An 18,273-nucleotide genomic window follows, 5' to 3' on the forward strand; every position below is an offset into this window, starting at 1 on the left:
TGAGAATCCGCCTGCTGATGCAGGGGACACGGGTTCGTGCCCTGGTCCAGGAAGATCCCACATGCCGCGGAGCGGCTGGGCCTGTGAGCCATGGCCGCTGAGCCTGCACGTCCAGAGCCTGTGCTCCGCAACGGGAGAGGCCACGGCAGTGAGAGGCCCGCGTACTTCAAAAAAAAAAAAAAAAAAAAGTAAGGGGGAAATGAGGACATTCCCAGATAAACAAGAGCTGAGGGAGTTTGTGACCACTAGAACCACCTGCAAGAAATGCTCAGGGAGTCCTGAAGGTGAAATGAAGGAACACTAGATGGTACCTCAAAGCCATGTGGAAAAACAAAGATCTCAATAAAGGTAAATACGTGGGCTATTATACAAGCCAGTATTAGCTGTAACAATGGTTGGTAACTTTTTGTTATCTACGTGATTTAACAGACTAATACTTTTAAAGGAAAAAACATTAATGTAAAAGCTGGCATTACTGTAACTCTGGGTTGTGACTCCAAACCTTGTTTTTTACATACTTTAGGAGATAGTGCATTTAAAATAATTAGTAGTTTATGTTTTAGGGCACACAATGTATAAAGATATCATTTTGCGACATCAACAACTGAAAGAGGTGGAGATGGAGCTATAAAAAAGCAGAGGTTTAATATGTTATTAAAGTTAATCTGCTATAAATTCAAATTAGAATGCTATAACTTTAGAATGTTTAATGTAATTCCCATAGTAACCACAAAGAAAATAGCTATAGAATATACACAAAAAAAAATTAAGAAAAAATTAAATATTTCACTAAAAAAATAAACATAAAATATGACAGGAATGCAGGAAATAAGGGACAAAAAAATCTACAGGGCATATAGAAAACAAATAGTACAATGACAGAAGTAAGTCCCTCCTTATCAGTAACTACTGTAAATGTAAATATATTAAACTCCCAATCAAAAGACAGAGATTGCCAGAATGGCTAAAAACACATCATCCAACTGTATCCTTTCTCCAGGAGACTCACCTGAGATCCAAAGTCACAAACACGTTGAAACTAAAAGGACAGAAAAAGATATTCCATGCAAACAGTAAACAAGTTAGAGGAAGAGTGGCTACACAAAACAGACTTTAAATCAAAAAAGGCTACAAAATACAAAGAAAGACATTATATATTCATAAAGTTTCAATACAGCCAGAAGATATAACAATTATGAATATTTACATAGCTAACGACACACCATCAAGATACATGAAGCAAAAACTGACAAATTGAAGGGGAAAATAGGCAATTTTACAGTAACAGTTGAAGATTTCAATATTCTACTCTCAATAATGGACAGAAGAACCAGACAGAAGTAAGGAAACAGAGGACTTAACACAATAAGCCAACTAGACCTAACAGACACACAGAGAACTCTCCACCTGACAGCAGCACATGCATTTTCACAAGTGCACATGGGACATTTGGCAGGATAGACCATACCTTAGGGCACAAATTAAGTCTCAATAGATTTTAAAAGATAGATATCATACAAAGTACCCTTTCTAACCACCACAGGATGAAGTTAGAAATCGATAACAAAGAAAACTGTAAAATTCACGATTGTGTGGAAATTTAACAACACACTTTAAACAACCAATGGATCTAAGAAGAAACCACGATGGAGATTAGAAAATACTTAGAGATGAATGAAAACAAAAACACAACATACTAAAACTTATGAGATGCAGCAGAAGCAGTGCTAAGGGGGAAATTTATGGCTATAAATGCGGACATTAAAAAAAACAAGAAAGATCTCAAATCAGTAACCTAACTTTACAATGTAAAGAACTAGGAAAAGGAGAACTAAACCCAAAGCTAGAGGAAAGAAGAAAGAAATAAAGATTAGAGCAGAGATAAGTGAAATAGAGAACAGAAAAACAACAGAGAAAATAAATGAAGCCAAAAGTTGGTTGTCCAAAAAGATCAACAAGATTGACAAAAATTCAACTAGATGGACTGAGAAGATTCAAAATACTAAAATCAGAAATGAAAGTGGGATGGACCTAGAGATTATCATACTTAGTGAAGTAAGTCAGAAAGAGAAAGACAAATGCCATATGATATCACTTACATGTGGAATCTAAAATATGACACAAATGAACATATCTACAAAACAGAAACAGACTCACAGACGTAGAGAACAGACTTGTGGTTGCCAAGGGGGAGGAAGGAGGGGGAAGGATGGCACGGGAGTTTGGGATTAGCAGATGCAAACTATTACATCTAGGATGGATAAACAACAAGGTCCTGCTGTACAGCACAGGGAACTATATTCAATATCCTGTGATAAACCATAATGGAAAAGAATATGAAAAAGAATACACACACACACACATATAAAACTGAATCACTCTGATGTACATCAGAAACAAATAAAACACTGTAAATCGACTACACTTCATATAAAAAAATAAACTTAAAAAAAGAAAGAAATGAAAGTGGGGATATTATTACCAATTCTACAGACATAAAAAAGATTATAAGAAAGTACTGTGAACTGTACACCAACAAAATAGATTACTTGGATGAAATAGACAAATTCCTGGAAACACAAAACCTACCAAGACTAAATCAGGAAGAAATACATGATCTGAATAGACCTATAACCAGGAAGGAGATTGAATCCACAATCAAATTCTCCAAACAAAGAAAAGAACTGGACCTCACGGCTTCAATGGCAAATTCTGCCTAACATTTAAAGAAGAACTGACACCAGGCGCAGTGGTTAAGAATCTGCCCCCCAATGCAGGGGACACAGGTTCGAGCCCTGGTCCAGGAGGATCCCACATGCCGCGGAGCAACTAAGCCCAGGCACCACAACTACTGAGCCTGCGCTCTAGAGCCCGCGAGCCACAACTACTGAAGCCCACGTGCTTAGAGCCCGTGCTCCGCGACAGGAGAAGCCACTGTAATGGGCAGCCCAGGCAGCACAACGAAGAGCAGCCCCCGTTCGCCACAACTAGAGAAAGCCCGCGCGCAGCGACAAAGACCCAACGCAGCCAAAAATAAATAAATTTATTTAAAAGAAAAAGAAGAAGAAGAAGAACTGACACCAATTCCTCTCAAACTTTTTTAAAAAAATTGAAAAACTGAAGATGAGGAAACACTTCCTAACTCACTCTATAAGACCAGCATAAACCTGACACCAAAAACACTATAAGAAAACCACAGACCAATAGACCTTATGAACATTGGTGCAAAAATCCTCAACAATGGGCTTCCCTGGCAGCGCAGTGGTTGGGGGTCTGCCTGCCAATGCAGGGGACACGGGTTCAAGCCCTGGTCCGGGAGGATCCCACGCGCCACAGAGCAGCTGAGCCCGTGTGCCACGGCTGCTGAAGCCCGCGCTCTGGAGCCCGCAGGCCACAACTACTGAGCCCGCATGCCTGGAGCCCATGCTCTGCAACGGGAGAGCCCACCGCAGTGAGGGGCCCACGCACTGCAGTGAGGAGTGGCCCCCGCTCGCCGCAACTAGAGGGGGCCTGTGCGCAGCAACAAAGACCCAACACGGCCAAAATAAAAAAAAAAAAAAGTCCTCAACAAAATACTATCAGACTAAATAGAAACAGACTCAGAGACATACAGAACAGACCTGTGGGTGCCAAGGGGAGGGGGCCGGGGAGGGTTGGATTGGGAGTTTGGGACTAGCAGATGCAAACTATTATATACAGAATGGATAAACAACAGGTCCTACTGTAAAGCACAGAGAACTATATTCAATATCCTTTAATAAACCATAATGGAAAAGAATATGGAAAAAAAGAGTGAATGGTTAAACCTGGGTAATGGGTATAATTGTATATGTTTGAAATATCCATAATAAAAGGCTTTAAAAAGTTTAAAAAAACACTATCAACCTGAATTTAGTACCATATTAAAAGGATTATATACCATGACCAAGTAGGAGTTATTCCCGGAATGAAAGAACAATTCAATACATGAAAATCAATCAATGTAACACATGACTTAAACAGAATAAAGAGGGGAAAAAACACATGATCATCTCAACTGGTGCAGGAAAAGCATTTGAAAAAAGTCAACACTCTTTATAAAAACAATCAACAGGAAAGAAATAGGGCTTCCCTGGTGGCGCAGTGGTTGAGAGTCCGCCTGCCGATGCAGGGGACACGGGTTCGTGCCCCGGTCTGGGAAGATCCCACGTGCCGCGGAGCGGCTAGGCCCGTGAGCCATGGCCGCTGAGCCTGCGTGTCCGGAGCCTGTGCTTCACAACGGGAGAGGCCACGACAGTGAGAGGCCCGCGTACCACAAAAAAAAAAAAAAAAAAAAAAAAAAAAAAAAGAAATAGAAGTAAACTAACTCCACATAACAAAAGCCATATATGAAAAACCCACAGCAAACATTAACAGTCAATGGTGAAATACTTAAGTCTTTCCCTCTACGATCAGGAACAAGGCAAAGTTGCCCTCTGCAACACTTTTGTTGAACACAGTACTGGAACTTCTAGCCAGAGGAATTAGGCAACAAAAAGAAATGAAAGTCAGCCAAATTGGAAAGGAAGAAGTAAAATTATCTAATTTGCCAATGATATGATCTTATATGTAGAAATTCATAATGACTCCACAAAAAAGCTGTTAGAACTAACAGACAAACTAAGCAAAGCAGCAGGATTCAAAGTTAACACACAAAAATCAGTTGCATTTCTATATATATAGAACAATTTGAAAAGGAAGTTACAAAAACAATGCCATTTACATTAGCATCAAAAAGAATAAAATACTTAGGAATTATCTTTTTTTTTTTTTTAATTTAATTTTATTTGTTTTTGCGGTATGCGGGCCTCTCACTGTTGTGGCCTCTGCCGTTGTGGAGCACAGGCTCCGGAAGCACAGGCTCAGCGGCCATGGCTCACGGGCCCAGCCGCTCTGCGGCATGTGGGATCTTCCCGGACCGGGGCACGAACCCGTGTCCCCTGCATCAGCAGGCGGATTCTCAACCACTGTGCCACCAGGGAAGCCCCTTAGGAATTATCTTAACCAAGGAGGTGAAAGACTTGTACAATGAAAACTACAAACATTCCTGAAAGAAATTAAAGAGGACATAAATAAATGGAAACACATCCCATGTTCATGGACTAGACGACTTAATATTGTTAAAATGTCAACATTACCCAAAGTGATCTAAAAAGTCAATGCAATCCCTATCAAAATCCCAAAGACTTTTTTGGCAGAAATAGAAAAACCCATCCTAAAATTCATAGGCAATCTCAAGGGACCTCCAAAGCTACAGTAATCAAAACAGTGTGGTACTGGCATTAAAAACAGACTAATAGACCAATGGAATAGAATACAGAGCCCAGAAATAAACCCTCACATATATGGTCAAATGATTTTTGACAAGGGTGTCAAGATCAATCAATGGGGAAAAACAGTCTGTTCAAGAAATGGTGCTGGAACACTGGATATCCACATGCAAAGAAGAATAAAGGTGGACCCTTACCTAACACCATGTACAAAAATTAACTCAAAATAGATCAAGAACCTAAATGTGAGACCTAAAACCATAAAACTCTGAGAAGAAAACATGGGACAAAAGCTTCATAACACTGGATTTGAAAATGCTTTCTTGGCTATGACACCAAAGGGCACAGGCAAGAAAAGAAAAAAATAAGCAAATTGGATTTCACGAAAATGAAAAAAAAATGTTTCTTTTTGGTTGCGCTGCATGGCTTTGTGGGATCTTAGTTCCCTGACTAGGGATTGAAACCAGGCCCTCAGCAGTGAGAGCACTGAGTCCTAACCACTGGACCGCCACGGAATTCCCTCATGAAAATATTTTATATTTTGTGCATCAAAATATACTATCCATCAAGTAAAAAGGCGACCCACAGAATGAGAGAAAATATTTGCAAATCATATATCTGATAAGGGATTAATATCCAGAATATACAGAGAACTCCCAAAACTCAACAACAACAATAAAAAACAAACAACCCAATTTCTAATGGGCAAAGAATTTAAAAAGACATTTCTCCAAAGAAGATATACAAATGGTCAATCAGCACACGAAAAGATGCTCAGCATGACTAATCATTAAGGAAATGCAGATCAAGACCACAGTGAGACACCACCTCACACCCATTAGGATGACTACTATCCAAGAAACAGAAAACAAGTGTTGGTGAGGATGTGGAGAAATTCGAACCCACGTGAACTGCTGGTGGGTATATAAAATGGTACCGCCACTTTGGAAAACAGTACAAGATTACTCAAAAAAATAAAAATAGAATTACCAAGTGACCCAGTAATTCCACTTCTGGGTATATACCCAAAAGAATTGAAAGCAGAGTCTTGAGATGTTTGAACACCCATGTTCATAGCAGCATTATCCACAGTAGCTAAAACGTGGAAGCAACCCAAGTGTCCATCTGTGGAAGAATGAATGGATAAGTAAAATGTAGTCCTTTTATACAATGGAATATTATTTGACCTTAAAAAGGAAGGAAATGGAAATCAAAAGAGAGTTAGGATAGCTACACTTAGGAAAAATACTCAGAAAAAATAGGCTTTAAAACAAGTACTGTAATAAGAGACAAAGAAAGTCATTACATAATGATAAAGAGGTCAATCCAACAAGACGGTATAACATTTGTAAATATTTAGATACCCAACATAGTAACACCTAAAACTGTAAAGCAAATATTAACAGACCTAAAGAGAGAAATAGACAGAAATACAGTAATAGCTGGGGACTTTAAAACCCACTTTCACCAATGGTTAGATCATCCAGACAGAAAATCAACGAGGAAACACTGGCTTTAAACAACACATTAGACCATGGACTTAACAGACATACATAGGAAATTCCATCTAGAAGCAACACAGAATACACATTCTTAAGTGCACATGGAACATTCTCCAAGATAAATCATTTGTTAGGCCACAAAACAAGTCTAATTTAAGAAGACTGAAATCACATCAAGCATCTTTTCTACCCACAATGGTATTAACCTAGAAGTAAAAAAATCGGACAACATGGAAGAAATGGATAGTTTCCTAGAAACATGAAACCTACCAAGACTGAATCATGAAGAAACAGAAAATCTGAACAGACCAATTACTAATAAGGCGACTGAATCGGTAATCAAAAACCTCCCAACAACCTAAAGTCCAGGACCAGAAGGCTTTGCTGGTGAATTCTACCAAACATTTAAAGAAGAATTAATACCAGTCCTTCTCAAACTCTTCCAAAAAACAGAAGGGAACACTTTGAAACTCATTTTACAAGCAGGACATTGTTCTAATACCAAAACCAGACAAAGACACCACAAAAAAAGGAAGTTAGAGGCCAATATCCCTGATGAACAGAGATGCAAAATCCATAACAAACTATTAGCAAACTAAATTTAACAATGCATTGAAAGGATCATATACCATGATCAACTGAGATGTATTCCAGGGATGCAAGGATGGACCAACATTCCCAAATCAATCAACGTGATACAACAAGTGAAGAATAAAAATCATACGATCAGGAACAAGACAAGGAAGCCCAGGCTTGCCATTGTCATTCAACAAAGTATTGGAAGTCCTAACCAAAGCAAATAGGCAAGAAAAAGAAAGAAATGGCATCCAAATAAGAAAGGAAAAAGTAAAACTGTCACTGTTTGCTGATGACATGATATAAAATATGGAAAACCCTAAGACGCCATCAAAATGTTAGAACTACTACACGAATTCAGTAAAGTTGCAGGATACATAATCAATATACAATAATTTGCTGCATTTCCTTACACTAATAAAGAGAACTAGCAGAAAGAAAGAAAGCAATACATTTATGATTGCATCAAAAAGAATAAAATACCTAGGAATAAATTTTGCCAAGGAGGTGAAAAACAGGTACACTGAGAACTAAAGACACTGATGAAAGAAACTGAAGAAGACACAAATGAATGGAATTATATTCTGGGCTCATGGATTGGAAGAATTAACACTGTTAAAATGTCCATACCCCTCAAAGCGATCTACAGATTCAACGTAGATATCTACAGAAATCCCTATCAAAATTCCAATGGCATTTTTTTTTAACTTTTTTTTTTAAATTTTATTTATTTATTTATTTTTGGCTCTGTTGGGTCTTCGTTTCTGTGCGAGGGCTTTCTCTAGTTGCGGCAAGCGGGGGCCACTCCTCATCGCAGTGCGCGGGCCTCTCACTGTCGCGGCCTCTCTTGTTGCGGAGCACAGGCTCCAGACGCGCAGGCTCAGTAGTTGCGGCTCACGGGCCTAGTTGCTCCGCGGCATGTGGGATCCTCCCAGACCAGGGCTCGAACCTATGTCCCCTGCATTGGCAGGCTTCAACAAAGTATTGGAAGTCCTAACCAAAGCAAATAGGCAAGAAAAAGAAAGAAATGGCATCCAAATAAGAAAGGAAAAAGTAAAACTGTCACTGTTTGCTGATGACATGATATAAAATATGGAAAACCCTAAGACGCCATCAAAATGTTAGAACTACTACACGAATTCAGTAAAGTTGCAGGATACATAATCAATATACAATAATTTGCTGCATTTCCTTACACTAATAAAGAGAACTAGCAGAAAGAAAGAAAGCAATACATTTATGATTGCATCAAAAAGAATAAAATACCTAGGAATAAATTTTGCCAAGGAGGTGAAAAACAGGTACACTGAGAACTAAAGACACTGATGAAAGAAACTGAAGAAGACACAAATGAATGGAATTATATTCTGGGCTCATGGATTGGAAGAATTAACACTGTTAAAATGTCCATACCCCTCAAAGCGATCTACAGATTCAACGTAGATATCTACAGAAATCCCTATCAAAATTCCAATGGCATTTTTTTTTTAACTTTTTTTTAAAAATTTTATTTATTTATTTATTTTTGGCTCTGTTGGGTCTTCGTTTCTGTGCGAGGGCTTTCTCTAGTTGCGGCAAGCGGGGGCCACTCCTCATCGCAGTGCGCGGGCCTCTCACTGTCGCGGCCTCTCTTGTTGCGGAGCACAGGCTCCAGACGCGCAGGCTCAGTAGTTGCGGCTCACGGGCCTAGTTGCTCCGCGGCATGTGGGATCCTCCCAGACCAGGGCTCGAACCTATGTCCCCTGCATTGGCAGGCAGATTCTCAACCACTGTGCTACCAGGGAAGCCCTCCAATGGCATTTCTGACAAAAACAAACCATCCTAAAATTTGTATGGAACCTCAAAGAAGCCCAAATAGCCAAAGTGATCTTGAGAAAGAGGAATAAAGCGGGAGGCATCATATTTCCTCATTTCAAACTGTATTAGAAAGCTATAGTAATCAAAACAGTATGAGAGGGCTTCCCTCGTGGCGCAGTGGTTGGGAATCTGCCTGCCGATGCAGGGGACACAGGTTCGAGCCCTGGTCTGGGAAGATCCCACATGCCGCGGAGCGGCTGGCTGGGAAGATCCCACATGCCGTGGAGCGGCTAGGCCCGTGAGCCGCAACTACTGAGCCTGCGCGTCTGGAGCCTGTGCTCCACAACAAGAGAGGCCGCGACAGTGAGAGGCCCGCGCACCGCGATGAAGAGTGGCCCCTGCTTGCCGCAACTAGAGAAAGCCCTCGTGCAGAAACGAAGACCCAACACTGCAAAAATAAATAAATTAATTAATAAATTCCTACCCCCAACATCTAAAAAAAAAAAAAATACTATTTAAAAAAAACAGTATGAGAAAAAAGTATAGTATTAGCATAAAAACAGACACACAGATCAGTGGAATAGAATACACAGCTTAGAAATAAGGCCACACATATATAGTCAATTAATTTACAACAAAGGAGCCAAAATTATACAATGGATAAAGGACAATTTCTTCAATAAATGGTGCTGGGAAAACCAGACAGCCACATGCAAAAGAATGAATTGGGGGCTTCCCTGGTGGCGCAGTGGTTGAGAATCCGCCTGCAGATGCAGGGGACACGGGTTTATGCCCCGGTCCGGGAAGATCCCACATGCCGCAGAGCGGCTAGGCCCGTGAGCCATGGCCGCTGGGGCTGCGCGTCCGGAGCCTGTGCTCCGCAACGGGAGAGGCCACAACAGTGAGAGGCCCGCGTACCACAAAAAAAAAAAAAAAAAAAAAAAAGAATGACCTGGGACCACTATCTTACACCATACACAAAAATTAACTTGAAATGGATTAAAGACTTGGATGTAAGACCTGGAACCATAAAACTCCTAGAAGAACATAGACAGTAAGCTCTTTGACGTCAGTCTTAGTGATGATTTTTTGAATTTGACACCGAAAGCAAAAATAAACAAGTGGGACTAAAAAGCTTCTGCACAGCAAAGGAAACCATCAACAAAATAAAAAGGCAACCTATGGGAGAAAATATTTGCAAATCATATATCTAATAATGGGTCAATACCCAAAATACAAAAAGAACTCATACAATAGCAACAAAACGAAACAAAACACTTCAATTAAAAATCGAGCAAGGCCTCTGAAGAGACATTTTTCCAAAGAAGATATGCAGATGGCATGGTATATGAAAAGATGCTCAAATCACTAAGCATCAGGGAAATGCAAATCAAACCCACGATGAGGTATCACCTCGCACCTGTTAGAATAGCCATCATCAAAAAGAGACAAGAAATAACAAGTGCTGACAAAGACGGGGATAAAAGGGGACCCTTGTACACTTGGGTGACAATGTAAATTGATGCAGCCACTATGGAAACAGTATGGACGTTCCTAAAAAATTAAAACTAGAACTTCCATACAATCTAGTAATTTCACTTCTAGATATTTTACTGAAGGAAATGAAAACAAATTCAAAAAGATATCTGGGGGCTTCCCTGGTGGCGCAGTGGTTGCGCGTCCGCCTGCCGATGCAGGGGAACCGGGTTCGCGTCCCGGTCTGGGAGGATCCCACATGCCGCGGAGCGGCTGGGCCCGTGAGCCACGGCCGCTGAGCCTGCGCGTCCGGAGCCTGTGCTCCGCAACGGGAGAGGCCACAACAGAGGGAGGCCCGCATACCACCAAAAAAAAAAAAAAAAAGATATCTGTATCCCCATGCTCATTACAGCCTTATATACCATAGCTAAGATACGGATGATTGGATAAAGAAAATGTGATATATAATGTATGAATATTATTCAACCATAAAAAAGCAGGAAACCTGGCCATTTGTGACAACATGGATGGATCCTGAGGGCATTATGCTGAGTAAAATAAACCAGACAGAGAAAGACAAATACTGTATATGCAATCTAAAAAAAAAACCAAACCCCAAACCAAAAAAACCCGATACTCACAGATACAGAGAACAGACTGGTGGTTGTCAGAGGTGGGGTGGGGTGGGTGAAATGGGTGAAGGGGGTCAAAAGGTACAAGCGTCCAGTTACAAAATAAATGAGTCCTGCGGATGTAACACACAGCATGCTGACTACAGTGAATGACACTGTGCTGTATATTTGAAAGTTCCTAAGACAGTAGATCTTAAAGGTTCTCCTCACAAGGAAAAACTCTGCGTGATGAAGGATATTAACTAGACTTACTGTGGTGATCATTTCTCAACACGTACAAATACCGAATCACTATGCTGTACGCCTGAAACTAACATGACGTGACAGTCAATTATAACTCAATTTTTTAAAGAAGGTAGGAAATCCTGACACCTGACACATGATAAACATTGAGGACATTATGTTCAGTGAAATAAGACAGACACAAAAGGACAAATACTGTGTGATTCCACTTATGTGGGTCAAATTCATAGAGACAGAAAGTGGAAGGGCGGGGGCTGGGGAAGAAGAGGGAATCCGTGTTTAACGGGGACAGAGTTTCCGTTTTGCAAGATGGAAAGAGCTGTGAGATGGGTGGTGGTGATGGCTGCAGACAATGTGAATGTACTTAACACCACTGAACTGCACACTGAAAAATAACTTTTTTGTATATTTTACCACAATGAAAAAACAATTTAACCCCAAACGCACGTGGGCTGCTGCCCCAGGGAGCAGGGACTGCCTGCCCAGCCCACTCCTCAGCAGCCCCCTGCCAACCACGCTCTCAGGGGACCCTCTCCCAAACTAAGCCCAATTCCCGAAATTCCTCTCTGCCCAGGTTTACGGGGATGTCTGAAAAGTCACCTCTGCCTTGAAGCTTTCCAGGGTTGAGGGAGGACCTCCCGCTCTGAGTTCACCCCCTTGGTCTTGCAGGCAGCTGCTCCAGTCCTCGCAGAGCTGCGAGGACGGGCCCCCCGGTCCAGGAAATGCAGATCAAACCCCCGATCCAGGAGCAGCAGGGTCTCCACGCCGCCGTCCCAAACCATCTATCCGTCTTCTCAGAAAGCTCTCCTTAACGAGCCCAGACCTCACCGCCAATCAGAAGGCCCACGTGTGCCCAGAGGTGGTTTTGCCTGGCGCGCTAGGCAATCCCAAGGTCCAGGTGACACGCATCAAAGCCCCACAGAGCGATCACCCACACGTCAGCCCAATGAAACAGCTGAGAGGCCGTGTCCTTCCTGGGCATCGGACCTGGGCGTCAAAGGTGGCACTGTCATTTGTCCCAACGAGGCAGGTGACTCAGAAGAAGTAAGAGGCACAGCCCCCTACCCACACCCCCAAAGGTGGAAAACCACACCCCCCCCGGCCCGGCCTCTGCAGTGAGAGCAGCCCCTCTGGAAGCTGTTAGACAAGGCCCTGTGTTCAAGGGCAGGGGGCCCGCTCTTGGAGCAGACAATGGGAGGGTCTGGGAGCAGATCCCATGCGGGCTGCAGCCAACCCCAGACTGCGTTCCTCCCAGTAGCCCTCGCATGGCCAGCTGTGAGGTCTGCCCATATCTGCTCTGGTGGTTAGGGGGGCCGGGGACCACCCCGTGTCCTGTGGTGCAGAGTGCAGGCCGTGGGGACCCTCACCCTTGAGGCGCCCAGCTCCTGGTGGGCTGCGGTTGAGAAGAGCAGCCATGAACCAGTCCATGTGACGGTGTTCTGTCCCCCCTCCAGCCCCCATCAATGCCAGAGTGGGCCCGAGTTGCCTATCTGGGCCACAGCAGGGATGGGAGGTCCCAGTGACACCCCACAGTGGCACAGAATATGGACGGACCAGCGGGCCTCCAGCAGAGACCATGGGCGGGCATCACATGGGGGTCACGGGAGGTCAGGGCAGCAGGAGAGCCGGTCTGCCTTTGAGGCCCCATGTCCCCTAAGACAGCTCAAGTTCTCAAGGCCTCAGTCTCCCCAGCTGTAAAATGGGGGCAACAGCCTGTATCTTGTCTGCTCCTCAGGCTGCCAGACAAGATGAAGCAAGATGCTGAGGTCACGGACCGAGTCTGAAAAGCAGAGGCAGGCCCAACGCCAGGGAGAGCCGGCCGCTCCCGCCCCCCTGTACCTGCTGGAGGGCCACGCCCCTGGACCGAGTGGGTGGGTGGGCACGGCAGCTGCAGGGCCCACCACGCCAAGGAAGCCCACTGTCCCTCCTGCCAGGGAGGCTCTGGGTCCAGAGAAGCGCCCGCTGGGCAGGGTGGCCACGAAGGCCGGGCCCCCCAGGGCAAGCCTGAGAGCAGACCGTGCTGACCGCCCTTCCTCACCAGACTGCCCCCTGGCACGGCCGCTCTCCTGACAAGTGGAAACACAGGTCTGGGAGAGGGAGGTGGGGACGGCGGAGCGGGCGGGAGCAGGCGCGGAGGGGACGGTGCTGCCGCCTCACTGCACAGCGCCTCACTGCACAGCCGAGGCGAGGCGGGCCCTCAGGGCGGCGGGGAAAGGCCCTCAGCCTGCCGCCCCTCTGGGACCCTCCAGCTCTGGCGTGGCCTCTCGAAGCCACACTGCAGCTGCCCAGCAGATGCCCAGCACTCGGCAGGGGCGGGGGCTGCGCCGGAGACCCCTCCCAGCCCCGCGGGCGAGCAGCAGAGGAGAGCTGTGGGGGGGTGTCCTACTTGCGGGGTGTCCAGAGACTGTGTGTCTCAAACAGGAGTCTCAGAACAAATGCACGGTCTTCCCACCTTCCCTCCCTGGGGGCTCGGCCACTCCCCGCTGTGGTAGGCTTGTTCTGAGGGGCTCAGGCTAGGAGCCCCCAGTGGAGCGCCCCGTGTGTCCCCGCAGAGCCTGGGGACAGCCCCCGAGCTGAGCCGCCCTCCCTGCTGGGGGCCGGAGCAGGTGAGCCCCTAGGGGCAGTTCCACCCCCACCGCAGCGAAGCCGCGCCAGGGGCTGCCAGCCCAGAAGCAGGTGCCGCTGGTCTGAAAGCAAAACCGTTTCTCCTCCTGCCAAATCCCAGCACACGTAGCCCCAGGGCTCCGGCGCCTTGGAAATCACCCCAGAGCGGGCACCACCCAGGAGCAAATTCTAGGAGATGCCTGCTGGGAGGACGGGATGCAGGTAGCCTAGTGCTTGTTCCGAGCTGCACCTGCCCCTCGGCCCCACCTGGACTGGCCACCTGCCCCAGAGCAGCGAGGCCGGGTGGGGGGAGGGGCGCCCGTTCCCACGGGGTCCACGTGGAGGCGGCAGGTGCTTCCTCCCCCTGCCGCCGGGTGCAGGGCTAGAGAGGGGCTCCAGGCGGGGGCCCATGACGTCACCCGCAGGCCCCACCTGCCCCCCAGGCAGGGCCAGGTGGACCCCCACACCCACGCACAGGGGCCCGCGGCCCGCTTGTCCGTCCCCTCCCTGCAGCCGGTCGCCCGCCGCGATTTCCTCTTTCTTTGCGGAGCCCCAGGTTTCGCAAGGCGGCGGCGGTCCGCGGGTGACAGCGAGACACGCAGCCTGGGGGAGGGGAGGCGGCGACACAGCCGCAGGCCAGGGGCCGTGGGCGGGCAGGCGATGTCCGGGTCCCGGCAGGTGCCCTCGGGCCCGCGCCCCACCCGAGCGGGGACCAGGCTGCGCTGCCCCCGCCCCCCCCCCCCCGCCGCCAAGCAAGCGCCGCAGCACCCCTCCCCGGCCCCGGGGCTGGCTTCCAGGCCGGCACCCACCCCGGGCCGCATCCACTCGGGGCCTCCCCCACGCGGGCCGGCCACTACCCGGCCCGCACCCTCCCAGGCCCCCAGCTACGCCGGGCACAGCCAGCGGGCCCGCACCTACCCGGGGCGCCGCAGTCCGCGCAGCGCGCGTTCGCCGGCCGCTGCAGCAGCTCCAGCACGGCCTTCCGCCGCTCCTTGGCCATGGCCGCGTTGCCGCCCCCCGCGACGCCGGGTGGGGAGCGTCCGCCCCGCCGCGCTAGGGCCCCGCGCAGGCCGCCCGCCGCCGCCGCCGCCCCTGCGCCATCCTGAGCAGTTCAGCCCGCGCTCCGGTTCCGCATTCCTGCCGCCCGGCCCGGCTCCACCGCCGCCGCTCTCGTCGCCGCCGCGGCAGCCGAGCGTGTGCCGGCGCGGGGCCCGGGGCGCACGGCGCGCTCTGGCCGGCGCGGCCCGCGGGCGGCCCCCAGCGGCGCGGGCGGGCGGGCAGCCTCCTCCCGCGCCGGCCAGGCGTCCCAGACCGCGCGCCCGGCGTCCCAGCCCGCGCGCCCGGGAACCCGCCCGCCCGCGCGCCCGGGGACCCGCCCGGGGAGGTCGGCCCGCCGCCGCCGCCGCTGCCTCCGCCGCCTCCGCCCACCCTCTCCCAGCGCAGCGGCCCACCTGCCCGAGCGAGAGGCCACCAGCCACAGTGGTGGGGGGCTTGAGGGAACCGAATAACCACAGGCCTAGGTGGGATCATCCTTCGGTCATTTGGGCCCCCACAGCGCCTGGACACCTACTGTGCGCCCAGGGGGTCAGCGCACCAGGTCCAGTGGGCACGCTGGGAATGCCTGTTGGAGGGAGGGGTGCGTGGCCAGTGCTGGGGGCCGGCGCTCACACCATCCCTGCCCTGGGAGGAGACGGCCGGCAGGAGACAAGGCCCAGTGAGTGCGGTGGGTGCTCAGGCCGGAGAAGGGCCCCCGCCGTCCACCCAGCAGGGACAGGACAAGGGGTGGGCCGCGGTGCTCCCGATAAAGCCCGTTTTGAGTCAGGAGGCCAGGACCCAGCCGTGAGGGTAGAAACATGGGGAGGGAGGGAGGTGATGAGCCCCTGCATTTTTTCAGCTTCTTTTCGTTTTCTTCTTAAATTATGAATGCAACGATGCATCCTGTTAAAAACAAATTGAAACAGTACCAGGCTGAGAAATTACAGCATCTCCCCACCTCCACCCCCGCTCCGGCAACTGTGAGCCAACCATTGTTAACACCGTCAGCATCCTTCCAGAATGGTCCTCGGCCTGTGAGAACACCAAGGGAGTCCCTGTTCCTCTGGTCTGCTGCTGGGGGTTTGGGGTTGGTTTATTTCCACTGAGTAAACCGTACATACCCCTTTCGAGTCCGTATGTACAGATCTACCCCTTTCTGTTCCAATGGCTGCGTTCTACTCAGAGCTGGATAATGACTTGTTCCCCAGGGCCTGGCTGAAGGGCGGGCATTTTCCATCTGCTGGGATCACAGCTGGACGCTCTGCAGGCGTCCCGGGTGGGTCCACATCCGGCAGTGGCACCTCGGGGACAAGAGGAAGAGCATCCCAACTGGTGACGGGCCTGCCACCCTGCCCTCCGTGGAGGCTGTGCTGGCGCCAACCCACCAAGGCCTGGCCCCTCCCCGGCCCCCAGCCGCCCACTCTGCCCAACAGCAGGGACGCGGCCCTTCTAGGGCCTTGTGGGAGGGATGGGTGGCATTTTCATCTCTGGGTCCCCGTGCCAGGGTCGGAATCTGCCACGCAGCAGAGTGGAGCACGTCGCTTAATGAAGACAGGCTGACGTCAATCACAACAACAGCTACTCTACCGACGGCACCAGGCGTTAGGTCAGACCCCTCACATGTGTTTTATTTAATCCCCATTTACAGATGGGGAAACCGCGGCACAGAGCAGTTCCATCACACCCAAGGCCGCACGTGGCTTCTAGGTGGAAGGACTGGGATGGACATACAGCTCGGAAACAAAGAGACACCCCACCCCTCAAGCAGGGCGGGGATGCTGACGGTCCAAGAGGGACAGGGAAGGACAGGGAGGGGCCTCGGGGGAAGGGCCGGTGCGGAGCGGGCAGGGCTGAGCACACAGCCACGCCCTGTTTGCTGGTGGGTTGTTCACCTTCTCTGTCTTCCCATCCGGCTAAGGAGGTGATGATACTGTCCAGGTAGGCAGGAGGAAGTGAGAATTCAAGAAGAGGCATCAGGTCACGAAACAGACTCTTAAAAGAGGAGACAGGCAGGTCCAAGATCTGCAGCCCCCCGCGCCGGCACCCAGGCTGCAGTGAAGGCACGGGGTGCAGTGGGGGGCTGGGGTGCAGGGCTCAGGACTCCCAAAATTCAGAAGGTGACAGGCAGCCCAGGGTGGGCCACAGCCAGACAGGGGCTGGCCCAGGGTCCTGGGGCTGCTGGGAGGTGCTGGGGGCCAGACCCCGGGGTCCCCGCACGGCCCTGGGGGTCCGGCTCCTGTCCTGAGGGGGATGGGGACGGAGAGTGACCACTCTGTCTGCTTTGGGGGGGGCACACGAGGGTGAGTGGGGAGACAGCTGTGCTTGCCTGGGTGTAGGGGATGGGAAATGCCCGGGACTCAGGGCCTCGTGGCCCGAGGAAGGCGCTGGGGACGGTGGGACCGCCAAAGCCCACAGAAGATCCAGGGAGGGGTCCACTCCAGGGCTGGGGACAGAGTCCGGGGCAGTCGACGGCGAGGCGGCTGCAGCGGGTGGGCCACCCAGGAGGCTGGGGTGCAGCAGACATCCGCATCCCCACAGAGGGCAGTGCGGCCCCCAGCCACCGGCAGCTGTCCCCAGACTCCTAAGGAGCTTCTGCAGAGCAGGTGGGTTGGCACTCCTGCCCGGACGGGGAGGGGAGGGGACACGCCGAGCGCAGAGGTCGCCGGCAGCAGGGGCGCAGCGAGCGATGCTCGGAGCTCCCTGGCTGACACGTGTGCCGGCCTTCTGGGCAGCCGGGCCCTTCCTTCCACAGGCCCCTCCCCTCGACAGCATTCTCGCAGCGCCTGCTGTATGCAGAGCCCTTAGCAGCTTGACCCGTCTAAGTAGGGGAGAAGACGGGGAGCCCCAGGCTGTGCCAGCACGGCTGGCCTGAGACCGGGTTTAGGATGAATTAGCCCCAACCCCGGCACGGGGGTGGGGAGAGCGGACGCCGCCTCCCAGCCCTTCCCTGGACGCGCTGTGGCTCTGGGGCCGAGCAACCACAAGGTTCCGGGGCGGCGCTGGGCGAGAAGGGAGCAGGGCAGGAACCAGGCCAGAACCCTCCCAGGGCCTCGGGCAGGGCTGCGGCGGCACCCCCCCCCCACCCCACCTGCGCCACCCTCCCCCCCGGGCCTGCTGAGC

The 18,273-nt window shown here is 49.9% G+C and overlaps 2 protein-coding genes across 5 annotated transcripts in view; both read right to left on the bottom strand.

Moving 5' to 3' along the window:
- Positions 1-15,197, bottom strand: part of ADAP1 (ArfGAP with dual PH domains 1) — a 68,472-nt gene extending 53,275 nt beyond the window's left edge. For all 4 annotated transcript variants that reach the window (XM_028499886.2, XM_028499884.2, XM_028499883.2 and 1 more), the window contains exon 1: positions 15,037-15,197. In XM_028499886.2, the coding sequence (XP_028355687.1) occupies positions 15,037-15,118 (82 nt within the window). In that variant the 5' untranslated portion in view covers positions 15,119-15,197. The remainder of the gene's footprint in view (positions 1-15,036) is intronic.
- The window catches only part of COX19 (cytochrome c oxidase assembly factor COX19), a 62,625-nt gene that overhangs the window by 14,587 nt on the left and 29,765 nt on the right, over positions 1-18,273 (bottom strand). The gene's annotated exons all lie outside the window — the stretch shown is intronic.

This window comes from Physeter macrocephalus, chromosome 14, assembly GCF_002837175.3.
Source record: "Physeter macrocephalus isolate SW-GA chromosome 14, ASM283717v5, whole genome shotgun sequence".
Classification (NCBI taxonomy): domain Eukaryota; kingdom Metazoa; phylum Chordata; class Mammalia; order Artiodactyla; family Physeteridae; genus Physeter; species Physeter macrocephalus.